General features: G+C 43.2%; 1 protein-coding gene across 1 annotated transcript; it reads right to left on the reverse strand.

Annotated features, from left to right (window-relative positions):
- Nucleotides 1–5,850: 5,850 nt before the first annotated feature.
- LOC133466222 (homeobox protein Dlx3b-like) lies at nucleotides 5,851–19,765 on the reverse strand. Its single transcript, XM_061749723.1, has 3 exons — nucleotides 18,942–19,765; nucleotides 13,480–13,664; nucleotides 5,851–10,708 (listed from the first exon to the last, which is right to left on the reverse strand). The coding sequence occupies exons 1-3, from the start codon at nucleotides 19,261–19,263 to the stop codon at nucleotides 10,295–10,297; spliced, it is 921 nt and encodes a 306-aa protein (XP_061605707.1). The 5' UTR covers nucleotides 19,264–19,765; the 3' UTR covers nucleotides 5,851–10,294.
- Nucleotides 19,766–21,449: the final 1,684 nt, after the last annotated feature.

Below are 21,449 nucleotides of genomic sequence, written 5' to 3' on the forward strand. Positions count from 1 at the left end.
TGGTTGACTGTGTCCCGAGTTGCTCTAACTCAATTTGACAGGAAGGCTCACTTTTGACTCGAAGTCGCCAATAACTCCAGAAAAATGTCATTCGACTCTTTGTTCCCAAAAAAGTCACAAGATGGGTCTTTAATACTCACCAAAAATAAAGACAAAATTACAAAGTTGGCAACACTGCATGGTCCTTTCCTTTCCTGTCCTGTCCTGTCCTGTCCTGTCCTGCCCTGTCCTGTCCTTTCCTTTCCTTTCCTTTCCTTTCCTTTCCTTTCCTTTCCTTTCCTTTCCTTTCCTTTCCTTTCCTTTCCTTTCCTTTCCTTTCACTTTAGCTGGTGCTCTTCTGTAACAGATACGCCTGACACTTTCCTCCACCTACTCCATCTTGCCTGTATTCTCTTCACCTTTCTTCCACAGTTCCCATCGCTCGGAACAGTTGATGCCAAGCACTTGAACTCCTGCACCTTCTCCTTGTAGCCTTACCATTCCACTGGCCTCCCTTCCATTCGCACACATATCGTCTCACTGAGGATCACAATGTCATCTGTAAACATCATAGTGCACGGAGACTCCGGTCTGGTCTCATCTGTCAATCTGTCCATCACCAGAGCAAAAAGGAAAGGGCTCAGAACAGAGCCTTGTTGTACTCCCACCTCTACCTTAAAATCATCTGTCACTTCAGCAGCACACCTCACACTATCTGCTGTACTATGACGACGACGACGACGGCTACTGCTACTGCTACTGCTACTACTGTTATTCACCTGAAATTAGTCAGTAGTTAACACTATGCCAGGACACAAGCAGGGAGCTTGTGTCCTGGTTTCTGCCAACGGCCCAGGACTGGCAGTTCTTAGTGGACCTGGAGAGACAGCCAAGATTCCCAAAGCACACCAGCAATGCCACCTTTAGGCCAGATATACGTTTGGTCTCAGAACATCCTTCTCATCTAGCTGACAGTGTCATGGGAAAGCCCATGAAAGGAAGAGGATTAGATATGAACATCTGCTCATCAGCTGTCGAGAGCCGGGCCGAAAGGCCAAGCGCGTGCCCATTAAAGTAGGCTCCAGAGGATTTGTAGGTCCGACACTCCACAGAGCCCTCGGCGTACTGGGAACCACAGGAGGAGCAAAGACCAGAGTCAACAAGAACATCACCGAAGCCCCGAGGTGGCTCTGATTCCGAAGAGACGTTCCACGGGGGCAAGCAAATGACGGTGTGATCAACTGGGGTCGGCTTGTATGGAAAATATGGTTGTCTGAAAATCACTGACAATGTATCCAAGTGCATCAAGGGATGCGTAGTACAAATATATATGCTGTGCATCCTTCCTTTTATATATACACCTTTCGGTTCGATATACGTTGACTCTCAAGAGAATTCATTATGTCCTTTGTACATTTTGTATTATTGTTATTTTTTTTAATCAGAAATATATCTTTATTGGTCTTTCAGAACAATGAAATGCTCTTCCATTGGCTGTGTAGCCACCTGTTGCCGTTATCACAACCGAATAAGTCACAGCTCCCTGCAAATGTTTGAGCTTTGTGTTCAATCCAGATTCCAAACTGAGTGAGTACATTTGGGGCTAAACTGAGAGACGGTCATTATTGCAGTATTTTTATTTGGTGGTAACTGTGAGATTTGGACTCAACAAAGGTTGGAAAACACTCATCTAATCATGACTCTCCTAAATAGAAGCTCAACTTATTAAATCAATTTTACATGATGCGTGTAGACTGACATGTTTGTACCAACGTAGCAATTTTGAGCGAGTTGTAATCTCTGGTGCAAAACATGAACAATGTGCAAGTTCCTTTTATGCACCGCGTTGGAGATATTTACGGGCCTGGTACGCTGATATTATGCGAGTAAGGAATGGCACTCAAAACGGGTATCTGGTGCCAGACGTCATTCTCTTTGAGGTCCTGGCAGGTGGAGCGAACGTTCGCAGAACCGCGCATGGACCAGCGAGGAAATGGTGCAAAAACCAAGCGAAGCAGTCCAACTGAACCGTTTGTTTGGATGCTTTTCAAAAAGCAGGGAGTGAAAAATGGTGTGTTGTTACTTACGTTACTACTGTTCAAAAAACAAAACAAAGGTTGAAAATGCTGATGTTCAACTGTGAACATGCAAGATTTGTCAAGGCAAGTGGACTCTCATGAAAACAAGTCAAGATGAGTCTTTCATAAGTTTTAGTCCGAAAATCGGCCAATCGAGTCTTACTCGATTCAGGTCGTGCGACTCGACTGCCCTCTCTCTGATCACCGGTATGACTCGAGCCAAAATGGAATCATGAAAATAATAGTACGACATGTTGTCTGAACTGCACTATTTACAAAAACAAATTCGCCTTCGTATGTGTTCACAAGTAAACAAGTTACTTAGAATACCAACGTAAAGATAACTACCTGTCAAATGAACTAATTGGAATATACACTTGGACTGATTGACAGGTAAATGTTGCGTCGCATTATTATACATCATTCAATAACAATTGCAGTATCTGCTTAAAACAATTAAAATGATAATGAATGCGAGTTGTCTATTATTATCCGTCTCTTTGTGTCAAACTATTAACCATTGTCTTGTCAAGTTGCAGTTCCATTAACATTGTGGTCATCAATTAAGCTGTAACTTGACGCCGAGTTGAACATCAGTCAGGCGAATCCGGCGACACTGCGCCGGCAAGTACGGAACACAAACCAAGCACTCGAATTACCCGGAACTTAAAGGCTCGTCGTCGCACATTATCACTGACATCGTCGAGTCCAGCCGACTGACGGAACTGTCAGGGATTGAGCATTTAGGAGGTCTTTTTCAGCAAAATAAAATGGAAACGTATTTCCCATTACTGCAATTTAATCCTTGAATCAGTCAATTGGAGGCCTTCAAATATTGGTCCATTTGTGTTGAACCGGCTGATAAATAAGTTGTTTTTCACATACTGCATTGCACCATGCACGATGCAATATTTCTCAAAATATCGTAATATAATATTTCGGCCCTATCATATTGCCCGCTTCTTGCAGTCGCATTGAGTAAATAAAGGTTCTTAAATGTGGCTTCCTTAAACCTTTACATACCTCCTTTTTGGGAGGTCAAGAAAGAAGTAACATGCAGCAGATGTTGACATTTTTTCACGGGAGAATGGAATTATTACTATAATCGATATTAGGAAAGGTTATGTCAGAGAGGTGATCATTTGCTGTAGCTGACTTCATTTCACACGAACACTGCGCTTTACTTGGAATGTTCATGAACTTTTGGCACATTTTAGTTTAGACACCAATGAAAATACTGTATTATAGGATCTTGGAAATATTGTGCTTTTTTTTTGTTTGTTTGTTTGTTATTTAATTTGTTATTTTATTAGACCCGTCATTGAACCAGTTGACATTCTTGCTGATATTAAGAATTTATTTAACGTGCTCGACCTGGCCAAGAAAGCGAGACAGCCAATGCTGCCATAAAGACGAAAACGAAAACAGGCAACTTCAATCTACTACAAATGAATCGAGACGAATGCAATACAATTTGATGAAACACAATTAAAGAGCATAAACAATAGTACAAACAATTCCTGTGCCAATTCCGATGCACTAGAATATCAGATACCTCATTTGACAAGCTTGCACAATGCAGTGACATCCAGTGCAAGAGCTGCTCCCCAAATTCAGTTTTGATTAATTGTCAATAATAATTGGAAACAAAGGAAAAGTTCAAGTCTTTCCAAAATATGTATTAGCCCCTATGTGGTGAGTAGGCAGACAAAAGCCACTCTTGTAATGTTGTCTTCCAAGCGCAGGGTTTTCCACTCAGCCGCTGATGTCGTCATCTCGTCTCGTTCCCCGCAGCGTCCAGAAGTGTCAAAATGTAAACTACCATAAAGCCGTCCGACTTAAGCTTGTCGATCATTAAAGCTTGCAGACGCCCGGCGGCCAATGCGTTCACCTTTACAAGTTTGTGTTGAATTTTCTTTCTCCACTTTATATATACCAATGGACTCATTTTTGGGTGTGTGATTATGCAGATTCAAGAACAAATACACTTGTGCACTCATCTTTGCAATCACATACTGTAAGTGCCATTTGCAGCTGGGAGGATGATTTTTCAGTTGAATCATGATCACTCGTGGGTTCGGTAAAAAAAAAAAACATGTTTCCTGCAGCGAAGCATCCACAGGTCACTACAAGTCCCGGCTGGCTATCTTCGAGATGTTCACACACATTCTTCTTTGACACCTGGAAACCGAGGGCTCAGCGCAGGAAGGTAAGTCCTAAATAAACGTGGCGAGTGTCCTCCAGGGTCTGTGGTTCAAGGCCACTCCCCTTGTTTTCCTGGGTTGAGATGGACACGATGTCACACAATTCTGGAATGGGGCACAATGTTTGCGGCGGATTATATTCCAATATGGCGGAACGTCTTCAGTGGAATGGCCTTGTGGTGGTAGAATTAAAAATTTGGGTGGAAAATAGTACACCTAGCGGCACGGTGGACGACTGGTTAGAGCGTCTGCCTCACAGTTCTGAGGACCGGGGCTCAAATCCGGCCTCGCCTGTGTAGAGTTTGCATGTTCCCCCCGTGCCCGCGTGGGTTTTCTCCAGCTCCTCCGCTTTCCTCCCACATGCTAACGATATGCGTGGTATCTTAATTGAAGACTCTAAATTGCCCATAGGTGTGAATGTTTCTTTGTTTGTGTGCCCCGCATCTCGCCCAGAGTTAGCTGGGATAGGCTCCAGCACACCCGCGACCCCAGTGAGGAGAAGCGCTACGGAAGATGAATGACCGCTGCAGAGGACCTCAGTTCAGCGAGCGTCAATGGATCAAACCTCGAAACAAAGGGTGTTAAAAGGGCCGGGCGTAGTATGGAGAAATGTACTTTTAAACCGGCAGCACGGTTAGCACGTCTGGGCTGGGCCCTCCTGTGTGGAGTCTGCATGTTCGCCCTGTGCTTGCGTGAGGGTTCTCCGGGTTCCTCCCACATTCCAAAAACGACACACGTTTTCCATAGGTGTGATGAATGCAAGCGTGAATGAATGCTTGTTATTGGCTGGCGCCCATTTCAGGATGTAGCCCGTCTCGGAGCCTAAATATTTCCCAGCTCTCCCGTGACCCCAATTGAGGACAAGCCATACATAGAAAATCTCTAGATGGACTTTCTTTGCTTATCAAGGTTAAAGTAGTCTTTTGTTGTTTTCTCTACTACAGCGGTTCACTTATTTATCACTTGCGTGAAAATGATCGGAATGGAATAACGTCATGAGCAAATCACTTTAATATTCCTCCATCAGTCCAAGTTTACACGTTGTGCTTCATTATGGTTGACTAGTTTTGAAATACGAGCAGTGGGGAATTTATTTGTATTTGTATGACAGTTTATAACACTGTCATGTTACTTGCACACAATTGCCCGCGCAGTTAAAGAAAGAAGACAAGAGTTCCACTATTTCCTATGAGAAAGATGTTTCAAACAATTTGAACAAATGGATTGTTCCCCTGAATTATTATGACCTTTCGTCACGGCTTCTTTTGAATGCGGTCGATTTAAAGGTTAACCTGCGGGTTTGCTCTGTTGAGCTCAAGGGGGGGAGAAAGAAAAAAAAAAAATTTAAAAAAAAAAAGCTTGTTTGTCACATACACACCCATACCCGATCATACACACGCACCCAACCGTGTACCACATGAAAGGAAATATGTGCGTCTCTCTGCTTCGCTGCTGTGTTATTAGATTCCAAAGACTCCAGAGTGTCTGCTGCACTGTCACCTCCCAAAATGTTCGGTGTGTCTGACAAGAGCGTACGCGTACCAAATACGCTTGCTTATTTTCGGAACTATTTCCAGCACACAAAGCAGTCAAGTCAAAATGTTTTATTTCAAATGTACAGACAGTTGTACCAAATTTGATCCAAAATATATAAATAAAATAATATAACATATACCAATAAAATATGCATTTTCTATGAAAATGTTTGAGCACCATTTGCCTCTTGTACGTTAGATATAGAGTGTGTCATTTTCTTCTTTGTTGTTCCCGTTACATTTGAAGTGTTGCGCAAGAGGATTATTGTATCCCAAGATGACCTTGGCCAGTCCAAATGTATCGTAGTTTCGAAGTCTGTACGTCAGTCTGCAAACTCTCATCAAGCACACTGTGCGATGGTGTTGTTTTGTAGCCACTCCTACTTCTGAAAATTCCTGCCAAAGCAACTAAGGATATTTTGATATGCCGTCATGGCAACTGGGCCAACAAAGCTCAGCAACTCGCCGTATAGAGACGGTCTTTTTCTTATTGAATGATTCTTTGCCCTGTTTCACTAATGCTTAAGAAGAAGGCTCTTGGTCAGGTGGCATCAAGCGAAAGAACCTTTTTTGTCATATTCATCGCACTTGACAGTTGGTCTGACCTATGAGTAATGCAGTACTGAGCACAAACAAATACAGAAACAAAGACGTTGGCGGCACATGTTGCTCTACTAAGTTAATTACAACCCCGATGTATCCTCATACCTAAATGACAAAATAAATGAATGACACCACCCAGAGTCTTAATTGTTAGACTGAGGGCTGAAATACTTTCTTAGGGTTTGGTAAACGTCCTGGCTTATTTTCTTCTTGCATAATGACGATGACAATATGCTACTCGTGGCGTTGTGTTTCAAACGCGGACTACTGGCCAAAGGTTTTATTGCACCCCAATTTTTAAATTGAATTTTATGCAGTCCAATTCCTCCTTTTACTCTGAAAGGAAAGCACAGAACACGATCTATTGAAGTGGCAAAGGAAATCACGGAATCGATCTGCGAACCAAAATCTATTCTCAACCTTTGACTCCTTAAAGTAGCCCCCGTGGGCAGATATAACAGCGGAACACAATTGTGGCATTATCTCTAAAATTGGAAATCAAATATTCGCCGGAAAGTTCTTCTCAACTCTGGTGTGAAAGTTTGCATAAGTGTGTGGCTATTCATTACACTTGAACTACATGACTTTCAATTTAAAAAAAACAACAACGACAACAACTGGGGGAAAAAACTGCCGTGCTCTAAAATGTCAAAAGTGTTAGAACAAGTCCATGTTTTTCTTTGTTCTTAATTTAAAGTAGTCACTCCATCGGTCCATCCACTGGGAAAAAAAAAAAATGGTCGTGTTGTGTCACTTTTGACGGGCAGCAAAACTGCTCAAATGTTTTAGAACACCCCAACATTTTGGATTTTAGTTCAAGTAGTTCAAGTCCAATGAATAGCCGCGCAGTCATGGGAAGGTCCACAACAGAGTTGGGGAGAACTTTCGGAAGTAGATTTCATTTCCATCGGAGAGATAATGCCACAAGTGTGTTCAGCTGCCGAAAGTGGCTACTTTAATGGGTCAAACACACTTACAATACATTTCGGTTTGGAGATCGCCTCCATGATTTCTTTTGTAACTCGAATAGTTGATTTGTTTGGTGTTTTCATTTCAGAGTAAAATGAGAACTTGAAATGCATCAAATGTTCAAAAGCTGGCAAACTCGCAAATATAGAAGTTCAAAGAAAAAGCCAAATCAAGCAACATGAGGTTGATAGACGACATGCCTGTCCGCCGCCGCCTTCGTACTTTCTCACACTAATGAGTGTTCACCTGACGAGTGTCATGAGCATCGCGGCCGCATGCTGTGCTTGTACGACGACTTTCAAATGACTCAGCATTCATCCGCAAACAACAGTTAAAAGACAGGTACTAATTATGACGCACTCTTATTTGCTTTCTTTTTGGTATCTTGTAGGGCTACTTATTGTTTCATTTCAACATCAGCCTTCTTGGACTGAAGCACAGGGGTATTGATATATTGATATATATATATATTTTTATTTTTTTTTAAATACCATTGCATATTATCTTCTAAGCCAGTAAAATGTGATGCAATTGGCCAGTTCATGTTCCAGATTGCAACACTGCAGTGATTGCCACCCGTGAGATAGCCAAATTATACCCAAATTATTCACTTAATTGGTCTGATGATGATTTCTTTATTTACTGCAAATAATGTACATTTGTTCATCTACTGTATGTTAGCGACCTGACAGGCAGAAATATGACATGCTCTTCCACGAGATGGCTAAGGTACCATTACATGTGTCATAGCTTTGTGTTCAACTGAACCAGCCCAGAATTTGTGAGGATTCTATTCATTTTATTCTCTACTTTTGGTGCCATTTTTGTTTGGTGGTGTGCCGTGAAAATGTTCTAAAGGAAAAGATGTGCCGCGGCTCAATAAAGGTTGATAATTAGTGCAATATTGATGACACTGAACACCTACTATTTGGGAGGGATAGGACTCGAGCCATGCGACGGAGAAGTAATTGACGCCCATCCCAAAATGTTTGCCTGTAGATGCCACACGATGGCAGCAAAGCACTTCTTTTTTTTTTTTTTTTTTTCTCAATTAAACAAGGCCTGACGACATGAAACGCCTCCCTTCACTTGAACATACTTCCTTGGTCCCAAGATGGCGCCAAAGAAAAATTTTTATATTAGACATGGCTTCGAGCGCAACAAAAATGAATAGCTGATATTTTTCAGCAGAAAAACAGAGGACAGGTTCCGTCAAATATCTGCAAATTTACAAAGGCTCAACTAAAGCGACATTGACATTCTGGGGAGAGCCACAAACTCCAGAAAATAGGATCTTTCTAATCATTATACTGTGCACTTGTTTTTTTTTTTTCCTGTTGCTTGCACATCATACAAAGTACCCCAAAAGTGACTATTTTCCTCCCCCCATTTCATTTCTGGCATCATTGAGGCAGACGTGAGGCCTTCAGCATTGGACAGCTAAGGCTTTGCAGTTTTTTTGTAAGCACGTCGTGCCTTTTCCCGTGGCTCGCCAATTAACATTGGAGCAGCGCTGCAAGATTCCCGCCCGGAAAGAAGTTTTTCTGTCCCCACTGCAGTTCAGCGCCAGTTTGAGAAGGTTTACGGCTGTCACGCTGCTCCAACGCATTGTTGAATTTATGCTATCCTAAGTTTCTCTCAAGAGGATCTGTTCTTGATAAACTACGCACGCAGCAGAGGTCCGCTACTACGGCCACTGATGAAAACCAAAACTCCTCGAGCAGACGTCCATGCGAAGCCTATCTGGAGGGCTGCACTGTAACTTGGCATCAACAAAAACTCAATTCAGCGCATTTTTCAGAGAGTGACAAAGCGTTACCCGTATCGACTTAAGGGTTGCTCAAAGGCTTAAAGCGGACGATAGTAATGCCCAAGAAAATGAACTGAGTACGGGTAAAGCGTCATCACCATCAGCTTCTCAAACTGGAGCAGAACTACAGTTGGGGACAGAAAAACGCCTCGCCTCCAATCTCAATTGGCAAACCATGGGCAAGGGAATGATATGCTTCCAAAAACCTCCAAGCCTAAAAGCTGTCAAATGCTGATGGCCTCACGTCTGTCCGAATAATACTCCAGTATAGTAACCTTTGGGACACCCTGTATGATGTGCGAGCAAGATTATGCGCTGTGAACAGTAGCAAATCATTTTGGTGTCAGAAGCCACAGTCACATGTTGAAATACTCTCTGACTAAATTTCACACAGGTTAGGCAATGAAGGTTGAAATTGTTGCTAAAATCAGATTTAGTAGGGATATGGAGAAGGGGAGGTCCCGGCCGTTTTGTATTTTCTGAGGGGAGGCTCACTGTCCCACAAAAATTGACCTAGAGCAGGGGTGTCAAACTCATTTTTGTCTCGGGCCGCATTGCCATTTCCCTCGGAGGGCCGTTAGAACAGTGAAATGTTAAAGCACCAAATCATATTATTACCATTACACAACAAATTGAGGGATAACTTGTCTTTTGAAATCAGAAGACAAGGATGACAGTTTGTTCAAGTATTGTTTAAGTTACTGTAGAAGAAGGGTTTGATAACAGAAAAATGCAATAGCTCAACAACATTAATGTTTATTCTGACAATTTGGAATTTGGGTCCATATTTTAGCAAAAGTTGACGAGCACGATTTGCTTTTCGGGGGCCACATAAAACGATGCGGCGAGCCGCATCCGGCCCCCGGGCCTTGAGTTTGACACCAAAGATCTAGCGGAATATCAGTAGTCTTCGGTCTTTGGATATAAAAGGCATCGTCTTATTCTCCTGCTGGATCTATGCATTTGGGCACGATGGTGATGTCTAAAATGGTAAATCTAAGAGTACGTTTTCATCCGGCTTGAGACGGCATACCTTCACGTATGCGTTTCTGGGTGATCCCAAAACTTCCCTCGTATTGAAGTTGAATGGGTCCATTCAATGTCTGTGTTGGGGACTCAGTATACGGCTCCAACGGGAGCCGGTGGCGCCGATGACGATGGGTGGTGGTGGGTACTGCCAGCTGCCTGCAAACCTAAATGCGCGTCCTGCTCCTGGTACCAATTCTGGTGCGTATACTCATCGATGTAGACTGAGGAGGAATCAGCTGGGGGCTGATAGGATTCCTGCCCCCTGCTGGCAGGGTCCAGCATTGCATTATTCTTGAGGCCGTTGCTGCTGCTTGTGTTGTCGTCGGTGGGGTTACTGCTGCTATTGTTGTTTTCCCATGCAGCCGGAGATGGAGGAGAGTTGCAAGCCATTGAATCGCTTGCCTCTGGGCTGTGCTCCAGCGTGATGTCCCCCAGTGGAAACTCGCCGTTCTTGTAGAGTTTCTTGAATTTGGAGCGACGGTTTTGGAACCATATTTTCACCTGAAATGAAATGTGTCATGTGAACAGCCAATAAATTATAGCCGTTTTCCATTCGGTGTGCAAAGCAGTACACTTTGACACATTCCTCACATTTAAAGGAGACTTATAACATAGAATTGACCTATCGATTTAGTCGATACAAATGGTACAATATAGTATGCAAAGGCCTACCTACCCATCCAGTGTAAAATTAAGAAAACAAGTACTTTATGATTTTTGGAGTATTTTTTACAATACAATTTTATAGACATTTTAATAAGACATCTAGCCATTGTTTGTACTCCGAAAAAAAGCATATCGCCTTTAAATTCAATCTTTAAACAAATGTTGTATTTCTGTGGCGTATCCAAAACACTCAGATTTAAACAACTTGTGATTCACAAAGCTCCTATAATGTTGTCATGGCAAAATATGGATATTAATCCCCTAAAACGTTTAAATCCCAAAGAGAAGTTCTAAAGAAGAAGAATTTTTACAGCGTTTGGCCAGGATAATTTAATTGGCTGCGATTGGCTGCCGATCAGGTCAGGGTGTCCTCCGCCTCTCGCCCGAAGATTGCCGGGATCGGCGCCAGTACGCCCGCGACCCGCGTGAGGACAAGCGGTATGGAAAACGGATGGATATTAATCCTTAAAACATAAACATGAGATCTGTGAAATTAGGGTCTACTTAACTAAAAAAAAAATAAGCAAAAGGGGAAAGTTTGATTTCAAACACAATAAAGTACTATTCATGACAACGAAGGAGCTTGAGACCTCGAGGGAGGATTGCGTCACATTATCCATGACTAAAGGCAGCTATGAGGTCTGCATATGTGCCGCCAGGAAGTGGATTTCAATTTACGAACTGAATTTGAAAAACATCATTTGCATTTGTAGTAACTCAAGTCCAGTAAACGTGAAAGTCAATGTAAGATTTTTTTTTTTATCCGCAATGAAAATTCTAATGATATATTTTCACATTCGGTTCGATCATTTCAGATTCAGTTCGACAAATTCCGTTTCAAATTAGCTGTGACGTCCATCCGGGAACTGTAAGGAATAGCAATCGATCGGCGGTACACAGATCTTGTCTTCGGCCAATCAGCGCCTTCGGTTTTTTATCACGTGACATAGGGATTCTCCGGGAAGTCAAATCTTCTAACCGGCGACAGCATTTGAACCTTTATACCACCTTTCCTTAACTTTGTGGAATACATCATACGGCCAGAAAGAGAAAAAAAAGTGCTTCCTTTCGAACATAGGGAAGGACAAATCGCACCGACGTGACAAAGTCGTCTTTCCGGTTCTTTTCCAACATAACGTCATCCAGCCATCGAACTCCACGCCTTCGGCTTTACTGACACCTAGGGGTAGAAACTGTACACAGCACATCTCGATACAGACAGCAGTGTTTCAAATGAATTTAGGGGGTTTACATGAATGAATTGGAGTCCCCAGCCCTTATGCAGCCCTTGTCCATTTTTGGGGGATATTAGCAGGCGATAAGCAGCTTGGATATGCAAAAAATAAGGCTTTGGTCTCTGGTTCCATTCTATAGGAAAAGCATTATAACACAACAGGTTTGCAATACATTGAAAGATGTGATTTATAATGGGAATGAATAGTGCCATAGAATGAAATAATAGTGTATCGTCAATGTTTAGCTCCTAGGAAAATGTGCCCTGTTTTTTTAAGTTTAACTTGTTCAAAACTGTGAGGCCAAATTTCTCTGACTTCAACTGATTTCTCTTTGGTGGAATACATCAAAGTCCAAAGATGTCCCAAAAAATGGACAACGGCTGCATAAGGGCTGGGGACTCCAATTCATTCATGTAAAACCCTAAATCTTGAATCAGAGGGGATAAACCGCCAATAAGCATTTTCAGGGTTGGTCCCCCTCCCCCCCAAAAAGAAAAGAAATACGAAAACAAATCGCCCAAAAAATAAATAAATAATGCGAAGAGGTGAACGCGCAGGTGCCGGACCGTGGCGGTCCACCGTCGCGCCAACTGAGGCACAAGTGTCATTGATCATTTAACCACAAGGCGACATCCAACTACGATTTCTTCTCAGTCATTTTATGACATGACAGAGTCAATAAAATAGCCACAGCTGTCAGCATGATGCAGTACGCGTCTACAGTCCACTCAAAACATACGAGGTGTGTGAGAAAGGTTCCAGGGCTCTGTCACAAAACATACATTTCAAATCCAAACTACAAACAAGTCGTCCTCTTGAAAGTAATCCCCTTGGGAGTCCACCAATGCACTTTCCCAGGCCTTCTTCCGAGATCCTCCGCAGTCATCACAGAGGGTCCCCTCGATGAGGTTGAGGTTGCGAAAGAGGAAAACGCTCAGAGCCAGGTCAAGCGAGTGGCTGGGCTGTTCCAGCATGACGATGTTCTTCTTGGCCAGGAACCGTCGGATGCTTGGGGCATTATGGGCTGGCGTGTTGTCATGTCGAACTCTTACCTCTTCTCACGCGCCGAACTAAGTAAATGCCGCGAGATCTTTTTGTAGACGAGCCGGTTGATCGTCTGCCCCACAGTGAAGAAAAAAACTTGGTCGTTTGTAGGTTGGGATTGAAATACTGTCTATTTTTTACGAGAACAGTCCTGGAACCTTTCCGACACACCTTGTGTTGTTAATTCAATCCCTTTTTGATCGTGTCAAGCGAGGCTTATAGTTCTCTTCTTTTTGATCCTGCACTTGTAATGATTCTCATGAGGTTGGGTCAAGTGGTCCAATTGCCATACCCTAAGCATATCACTGTACTGCACCGGAACCTCACCTGCGTCTGCGTCAGGCCCAACTGCGCGGCCAGCTCGGCCCGCTCTGGTAGGGCCAGGTACTGGGCCGACTGGAATCTCCTCTGTAGGACCGCCAGCTGGTAGCTGGAGTAAATTGTCCGTGGCTTCCGAACTTTCTTGGGCTTCCCGTTTACCATCCGAACCTCCACCTCTGGTTCTTCTTTCACTATAGGAGGAGAAACGTTAGGTTAATTGTGCTCATCTCGTGTAGAGGCGAGGCTTTACAAATGTATTTCCAGCACCTACACGATTTACTCTGAAAAAGTTGTATTTTAGAACTCTGTATGCGTGCACATCACAATAAAACCACCTTGAAATTGGTCTCCACGAAGCAGAGATATAGCACAGAAATAGCCATGGCCGCTACAGCCTCTACATTTCAAAGAAATTCCACCAGCACTCCAAACTTATAATTTTGGTCAGAGTGTCCCCTAGAGCTGGGGCGGGAGATGGAGATTTATTGGTGCTTTTCATGTTGTCTGGAAGGCTGCTTCTATACATACATTGCTCCTATTGCTATTGCATCACTTTTTTTTGGTACTTTTACAATATTGAAGCCACCTAATGCAGATGAAGCAAGATTGTTTCGATCAATAATATTGGGTGTTGAGCTGTGAACCCGAGACACGACAAAATGCGCTTCCTAAACTCTGGATAACTATTTTTTTTTAGGAAAGAAAATAAAAACTTACTGGTGGCCAAGTTTTTGTTTTTTTTTGGAACATCATTTTCCATTCATGTGAAGCAATAATCTTTTTTGAAAAAGCAAAGCTCTCGATGAAGTATTTCAAGGTGTGCATATGTTTTGAGGCTGTCTCACAATTTCAATCTATTGATTACTCTACATGAATTCATGAAAGAAACAACGTGTGTTTTTGTTTGGTATCCATTTGGGGCGTGGCCACAGCTGTGCCCTGCGTGTTAAGGAGCCGGTGATGTCAGATGATTCAAAGGCCAAGGCTGACTGACATGTCGTGACACCTGATGTGCTGTGCGGCTGCGGGCCAAAGTCCCCCGGAGCCCTTTCCAGCAGTGAACTCCGAACTGGAATGTCAAAAAAAGTGCACCAGCCTGTATAGTTTGCATTTGCTCACAGTTGCTCACATAGCCATACTTTCCCAAGTCAAATCGAGCTGGAAGAAAATGTTTGCCTGGCAGAGTGAGCTGAATTCAAAGGCACTCAAGTGTTCTGTAGGAAGATGGCATATTTATTAGATTGGTCAATTCCTTTTTGTTTCAATAACAACAAGATTGATCAGCAAATTGACATTTTATTCCCACATGTTGAAAAACATCAAATTGCCATTTATATCTATCTATCTATAAAACATCATTTAATTCTATATTCAAATTCTATAACACGTCCTCATGAGTGACGGGGAGCTGGAGCTTATCCCAGCTGACTTTGAGTTCGAGGCCGGGCACACCCTGGACTGACTCCTTGCCCAACAATCACAGAGCACATATAGCTAAACAACTATTCACATCTGTAATTATAACCTTTAATATTCTCTAAACATAAATTCAGTGTGCTAAGCAACAAAGTCAGTTTGTCTTTGTCAAAATTACCGCTGTTAAACCCAACAAAGCCAGTGGTAACCAGACTTTTGCACAGTACAGTTAGCACATTTGAGTTTGGGGGTTTTGGGGGTCTTCTGTGTGAGGTTTCGTGCTTCCAGTGCCTGCCTGGGTTTTCTCCAGATACCCCAACTTCCTCGCTCATTCCAAAAACATGCACGATAGGTTCATTGTAGACGCTACGTTGTCCTTAGGTGTGAATGGGAGTCCAAATGGCTGTCTGTTTGTCTACGTGTGGCCTGCAATTGGTTAGCAACCAGTCCATGGTTTACCCCGCCTCACGTCCGAAGTCAGCTAGGATAGACTACAGCCCCCCACCGTGACCCTAATGCGTATAAGCGGCTTAGTAAATGGCTGGATGAATGGTTGGTCTTCAGGAAGCTTAGATTTACACTTCTTCATACTCCGTGGAACCATGTGAAAATATCTCAGGAAACTGCTGTTCTCACTTTAGCCTTTACGTCACCACAAATGATTTTCTTTTTTGCCCACAGAGGGCATCTTGAGCCACTACTTTCCTCCAATTTTGGTTGAAAACAAATCTTCAGTGATACGCTGACATGGAAGTCGTGGGCCTGCTTAAATGTTTGTTTCAGAGTTGCCAGTGTGTGACATCACTGTGATGGCTTCGGAAGCTGGTCCACTGATAATAAATTGTGTGCTTATTTGTGTTCCAATCAAGCGATACCCTTTTCAGACCAATAGGTGTCAATTAATTTATTTTTTGTCTGTGCTTCAATTTTGCTGGATCGTGGCATTTATTTGCAGCTTTTTGAGATCTTTCGGCCAACTTCATTTTGTCATTTAAGTGATTTCTCGAATGAAGAGGTCTGGAGGTAATCAGGCTTGGGTGTGGTCGTGAAAATGAGCCAAAAAAAGGGATTAGCCACGGTTAATTCATGATTTAACCAGGGGCAGGTAGCTTTGAATAGTTTTTTGCCTTAATAAATAAAATCACCATTTAAAAACAGCATTTTAAGTTTACTTGGGTTATCTTTGTCTGAGATTTACATTTTTCGGATGATCTTAAAGTGGGGAAAATATGCCAAAATCTCTGAATTTGAGAAGGGGACCAATCCTTTTTTACAGTACTGTATAGTGCAAGTATGTGTCCAGTAGAGAGTCTTTTTTTAATCCTTATGAGCTCCAGTTTGTTTTCAGCAATACGAAACAGAAAGCGAGTCAACACAAGGCCGAGTCATGTTAAACAATAAAACTTTGGCCTGTAGCTTACAGCTGGCTCTGATCATATGGTGACCAAGGAAGGGTAGGGAAGGGTGCATGAAGCAAGTAGAGCAGAGAGGAGTGAAGTGGTTAGGGTATGGGGAGTGAGAAACAATACTGTCAAGGTGCTCTTAGCGACTCGAGAATGATCATTTCTAAAAAGGATGACTTCAACGACCAATATTTCTACTACTGTATTGTTTTCGCTCTTCTACTAAAACCAGTCGAAAATGAACAGCAGACTCGCTGTGTAATCCTAATGATAATAATAATAATAATAATACATTTTATTTAAAGACACTGGACTGTTTCTCCCCTCATCAGAGCAAGCTTGATCAGTCCATGCCCAAGGCTAATTAGGACAGCACGAGCCTGGGTTTTGGTGTGGAAAGGTGAGTGTCAACATCTCCGGGTCTTATACCACGAAAAGTCACTAGATTTATGTATTTATTTTAAAGTTGCAAGAGTGGTAGGTAAAGTCGATCAATATACTGTAAGTTGGCAACACGGGGTAGACTTTGCTTCGTCGCTTTGCCTAGCTCTGTGCCGGTCATCATTGTAACGGAAGCCATGCTCTGCATTTGCACGAGATAGAACCGCCACTGATTTGGGATTTGAACCATTCTTTATCCATGTACAGCACAAAAGGTGAGGAAACGTGTGTTGGGTGGATTATGTTTTTGTTGTAAAAACGCCACTTGGCAATAAATCTTACGCTGTTGGATAGTTATATAGTGCCACATTTGGAAGGAACAAAGCTTTGTGGGATGAGCAAACAGCTAATTTTGCTGTCACCATTGACCCTTATTTGTTGTTGGATGATTGGATAATCAAAGTTTAAAGAACTGCGATTGGCTGGCAACCAGTTCAGGGTGTACCCCGCCTCCTGCCCGATGACAGCTGGGATAGGCTCCAGCACGCCCGCGACCCGAGTGAGGAGAAGCGGCTCAGAAAATGGATGGATGGAAGTTTAAAGAAACAAGACATATTGGCAATATAACAATTTATTCATTTAATAATCACAAGCGTCCGTAGCATGGGGAAGAACCGCAAAAATTCAAACTTGTTGTATTTGGTGGCTCGCTAGTGACCTCTTGTGTTAAAAAAAAAAAAAGACAGACGTTTAAAGTTCCTACGGGTGCTTTGTCACGCTGCCCTTCGCCATTCACGCGAGCCATAAGGAAGTGCTTGGACCTGTTTTACCGAATGCGGAAGTAGGTTGCGCAACGCGCATATATGGGATTCTGGAGGTCGTCTCCGACAACCCCACTCTGTGGGGGCGGGCGTTATCATTTTGGCCCAGAACGTAGGGATACGGGATTGCCACTGGTCGCAAATTCTCCTCTCAATATCTCTCCGCGTTGAGATGCCGCCCCACACAAAATGGCCTTTGAGGCTTATACGTTCGAGTGAGAGTTCCCGCCCCTGCTATAAAAGTACAAAGTGACATCATTTCATTTGGCTATGCTGCTCAGTTGTGAGTTAGCTAACAAGGCCCATTTATCACTCCAGCATGCAGCTTCGCAAGCTAACGATGGCTACACCCCGAAAAAGCTTTTTCACCGAATGCCTCAATTTACAGAACAGCTCGGTGACGTTTTTGAACGCGAGCTGTACATCACCACCGGCAGTCAACTGTGCAGTGTGCATTTTGTAAACTTTTAGCAGCGACAACATGAGTCGGTGGGTAACTCGCTACTAGCGAACGGGGCCGCGCCGACTGTCCGACGACCCGGGCCTCCTCCCGCTGCCGTCGGGCGCCGTGTTCGGCTGTGACATTATGGCACCGACGACGAGGGTAAGTTGACTTGTGTGCTTATTTTTTTGATTATAGTCCACAATAACTGTTCAATTTTGAAGTTGAGCCTCCTAACACGATTTGACATAGTATAAGCTATCGCCCCCTCAGCGTTTGCTTCCTTTTGGACATTGGACACGCCCACAGTGTCGTGTTTTGAAACCTGATTTTATGTACTTAGTGATTTATTTTGGATTGTTTTAATTCATTCAAATTTGGTAAGCTTGTTAACATAACTCTTCTCTGCGGTGTGTCAAATTTACATGGCATTTTTGGGCCGTGCTTGTAGTACCACTTGAACCTTTGTACACATTTACATTTCATCTTTTGAGACCGTTTTGCTTCAAACATTATTTAGGTACAACTTTTATTTTTGTGTAAAAACTTTGAATGGAATGATTGAGTGTGTGTCCCCTCCTCCTCCTATATTTAAGAGCAGTGGTGAAGGTAAAACTGTGCATAATGTTGCAGGGCTTCCAGTAATATTAAATACTGTAGGGGAAATAAAAGTCATTGTGGTGGCTTAGTACTTTTTGAGGTGGTACTTGCTGTCAAATTGTTTGACAACCACTGACCTATGCTACACTACTGTAAAAGGAGAGCTAGCCTCCTACTGCTTCGACTTCTTTACTAAAATGAAAGTTTTCAGTATAGACTGGAATGTACTCAAGTACAAAAGTTAAAAAGAAATGTTTGTCAATAATATACGTTACAAATGTTGCTAATTAACAAAGTTCAATTATGTATGGCTTAATGCTGCTCGTAGCGTTGAAGTGGACTTAAGTTTTTTTTTGTTTTTGTTTTTTTTTTTGGGGGGGGGGGGGGGGGGTTGAGCTGACTCACCGCCGTCCGCTATTGTTGACTGCGAATCTCTGCTGAAGCCCCCGGGCTCTCTGTACGCCGAGTGCGGGTACGTGTACTCGGCTTTTCCGCACGGGAAGCCACCGCCGGGAACCATGGCGTTCAAGTTGTAGTGGGAGTACGAGTAAGGGTTCACGTGTTGAGCCGAGTAAGACTGCTGCGCCACGTAAAAATCCTGCGAGCCCTGGAGAGCGCCGTGGCCGCCGTAGAAGCTCACGTCCGCCGGTGAAGTCTCCGCCAGGCTCGGGGACGCGCGGAGGGGCGGCTTCTTCTCCTCGAACGCAGGTGAGAGCTGCCCGTTCATCGTGGAGGACGTCGACGCTCGGCGGGACGAAAAGACAAGAGTGCGGAGCTGGCGTTCCCGAGTTGTCCACGGTGGCGGCGCCCAGCCCGCAAGTGGAGCTCCTAATTACAGGGCGCGCCGGGCAGCAGCCAAGCCGGGCAGGAGAGACGCAGAGAAGCAGAGAAGGAGAGAAGGAGAGGGTGTCTCCCTCTCATTGGCTCCCCTTCGCACTCCCAGCCTCTGCCCCGGGGCCAAGACGGCACTGCTTGTCGCCTGTCTGACTCCCTTCTTCTCCCCGCAGAAACCTCCAACGAACCTCTCCCAAAAAGCCGTAAAAGACACCAAGGCGCACTAGCGACCGACCAGCCCCCCAAAACAAACAAAACCCCCACTAGCTTTAACCTCACCTGCATATGCCACGTGCAGTGGGCGGAGGTGGCAAAAGGACGAAAACTCGACAAGTACAGATACTTTTCAGGGGGGGAAGAAGAAGAAGAAGAAGAAGACCGGTAAAAGGAGAGCTAGCCTCCTACTGCTTCGACTTCTTTACTAAAATGAAAGTTTTCAGTATAGACTGGAATGTACTCAAGTACAAAAGTTAAAAAGAAATGTTTGTCAATAATATACGTTACAAATAAAAACATTTTTCTTATTGGTTTTGAACCAAGACCAAGCTAGCGAGGTAAACTTGGCTCAGGCTTTTATGCTATTAAAGCAACTGATCTACAAATTAAAGCTATATATAGTTATATATATAATATATATATATATATACACACTAAACTAGCTACTGATACTGGAAAAATGACTACTACTGTTTTGTTTTATTTTTCCAGATTTGACGGAGAATTTTTTAACTAGCACAAGAAAAGGCATCCGTCACAAACAAATTGTTGGCGCCGACGCCATCAAACAATTCTCTTAAGTAAGGTCAAGGATTGGGAATATCTTGCTTCTCCTAATCTGTTGCGTCATGTTGTCATGGCTCCCTGGTTCACATTCCCGTGTGTCGCGGCGGTCCCTGCTTTTTACGTCACTCGCTAAGATCTTCACCGCAGTCGGCGTTAGCGCTCTGTCGTCGTGACTTCTTAACAGTGTCGTCATCCACGGAGGTTGGAAAAAAACTAGCGAGCCCATTTTGACAAAGGACTGGAAAGTACAGATAGCCGTTTTCAAATGAAAAAGACAGATAGCTGAAAAATATACTTAAATACAATAAGTTTTTTTTTACTTCGATACTTCCCACCACTGGCAAGTGGATATAAAAAAATGCAAATTTGGTAAACAAACTTGTATAATGGTGTTGTGATAAGGTACGTTTACACATTAGCTTTGCTCCTATTCAAATGTAGATACTGCGCTACCGACTCACACCGGGAGTCATTTACAGTCAATCAGGGTTTCTTTAGAATAGAGCTTTCAGCCGTTACAAGTGTTGACTGGAGCCCCGGGCCTCCATCATGCCCCTCGGGGGAGGCAGCCTTTATGCAGTCGGCCTACAATAAACTTAAAGTAGTACTGGAACAAGTCCCACTGGGACACCAAAAGCTTATAGCTTGGCTTTTCTAAAAGTTCATTCATTGGTTGAAAGAGCAAAGAAATCATCGAAATAAAATATGTCACCGCGCAGGACATGACAACACACTGCAACACCAAACCAGCTGATACCTGGTTAGCCAGTGTGACATGGTGGTGCACAAAGTGGTTGACTGTGTCAAGAAAAAAGAAACAAGAAACAAACAAAACAAGTTAGGACTGAATCTTACAGGGCCTTCATTTCAAGCAGGGGTGTCAAACTCATTTTTGTCATGGGCCACATTTTAGTTACGGTTTCCCTCAGAGGGCCGTTATGCTTGTGAAACCACTTAAACGTTTATCGCCTGCTCATAATGTTACATATACACAAGCAACAGATTGATTGACTGATTGCTTGTAATATGAATATGATTACATGACAATTTAAAAATGTGGTACAGATTTGAGTAGAATCATGGAAGTTGACACATGATTTGCTTTCACGGGCCACACAAAATGATGCGGCAGGCCAGATGTGGCCCCCAGGCCTTGAGTTTGATAGCGGTGATTTAAAGCAAGGACATATGCATATTAGGTAAATAAATACAGTAATTTGATCGCATGAAGATTATTATGCTACATTGAGTGAATACTCTGCCATCATGTTTGTGGATGAATATGCATTAGTGGGC

Source organism: Phyllopteryx taeniolatus, chromosome 16 (assembly GCF_024500385.1).
Source record: "Phyllopteryx taeniolatus isolate TA_2022b chromosome 16, UOR_Ptae_1.2, whole genome shotgun sequence".
NCBI lineage: Eukaryota > Metazoa > Chordata > Actinopteri > Syngnathiformes > Syngnathidae > Phyllopteryx > Phyllopteryx taeniolatus.

Bases quoted from the DNA above. Each gene is read 5' to 3' on its own strand.
- LOC133466222 (XM_061749723.1), bottom strand. From the start codon at position 19,263: ATGAACGGGCAGCTCTCACCTGCGTTCGAGGAGAAGAAGCCGCCCCTC. The intron at 13,665-18,941 runs GTGAGTCAGCTC...CTCCTCCTATAG, and splicing joins GTCAACAATAGCGGACGGCG to TGAAAGAAGAACCAGAGGTG. The intron at 10,709-13,479 runs GTGAGGTTCCGG...ATTTCATTTCAG, and splicing joins TGGGCCTGACGCAGACGCAG to GTGAAAATATGGTTCCAAAA.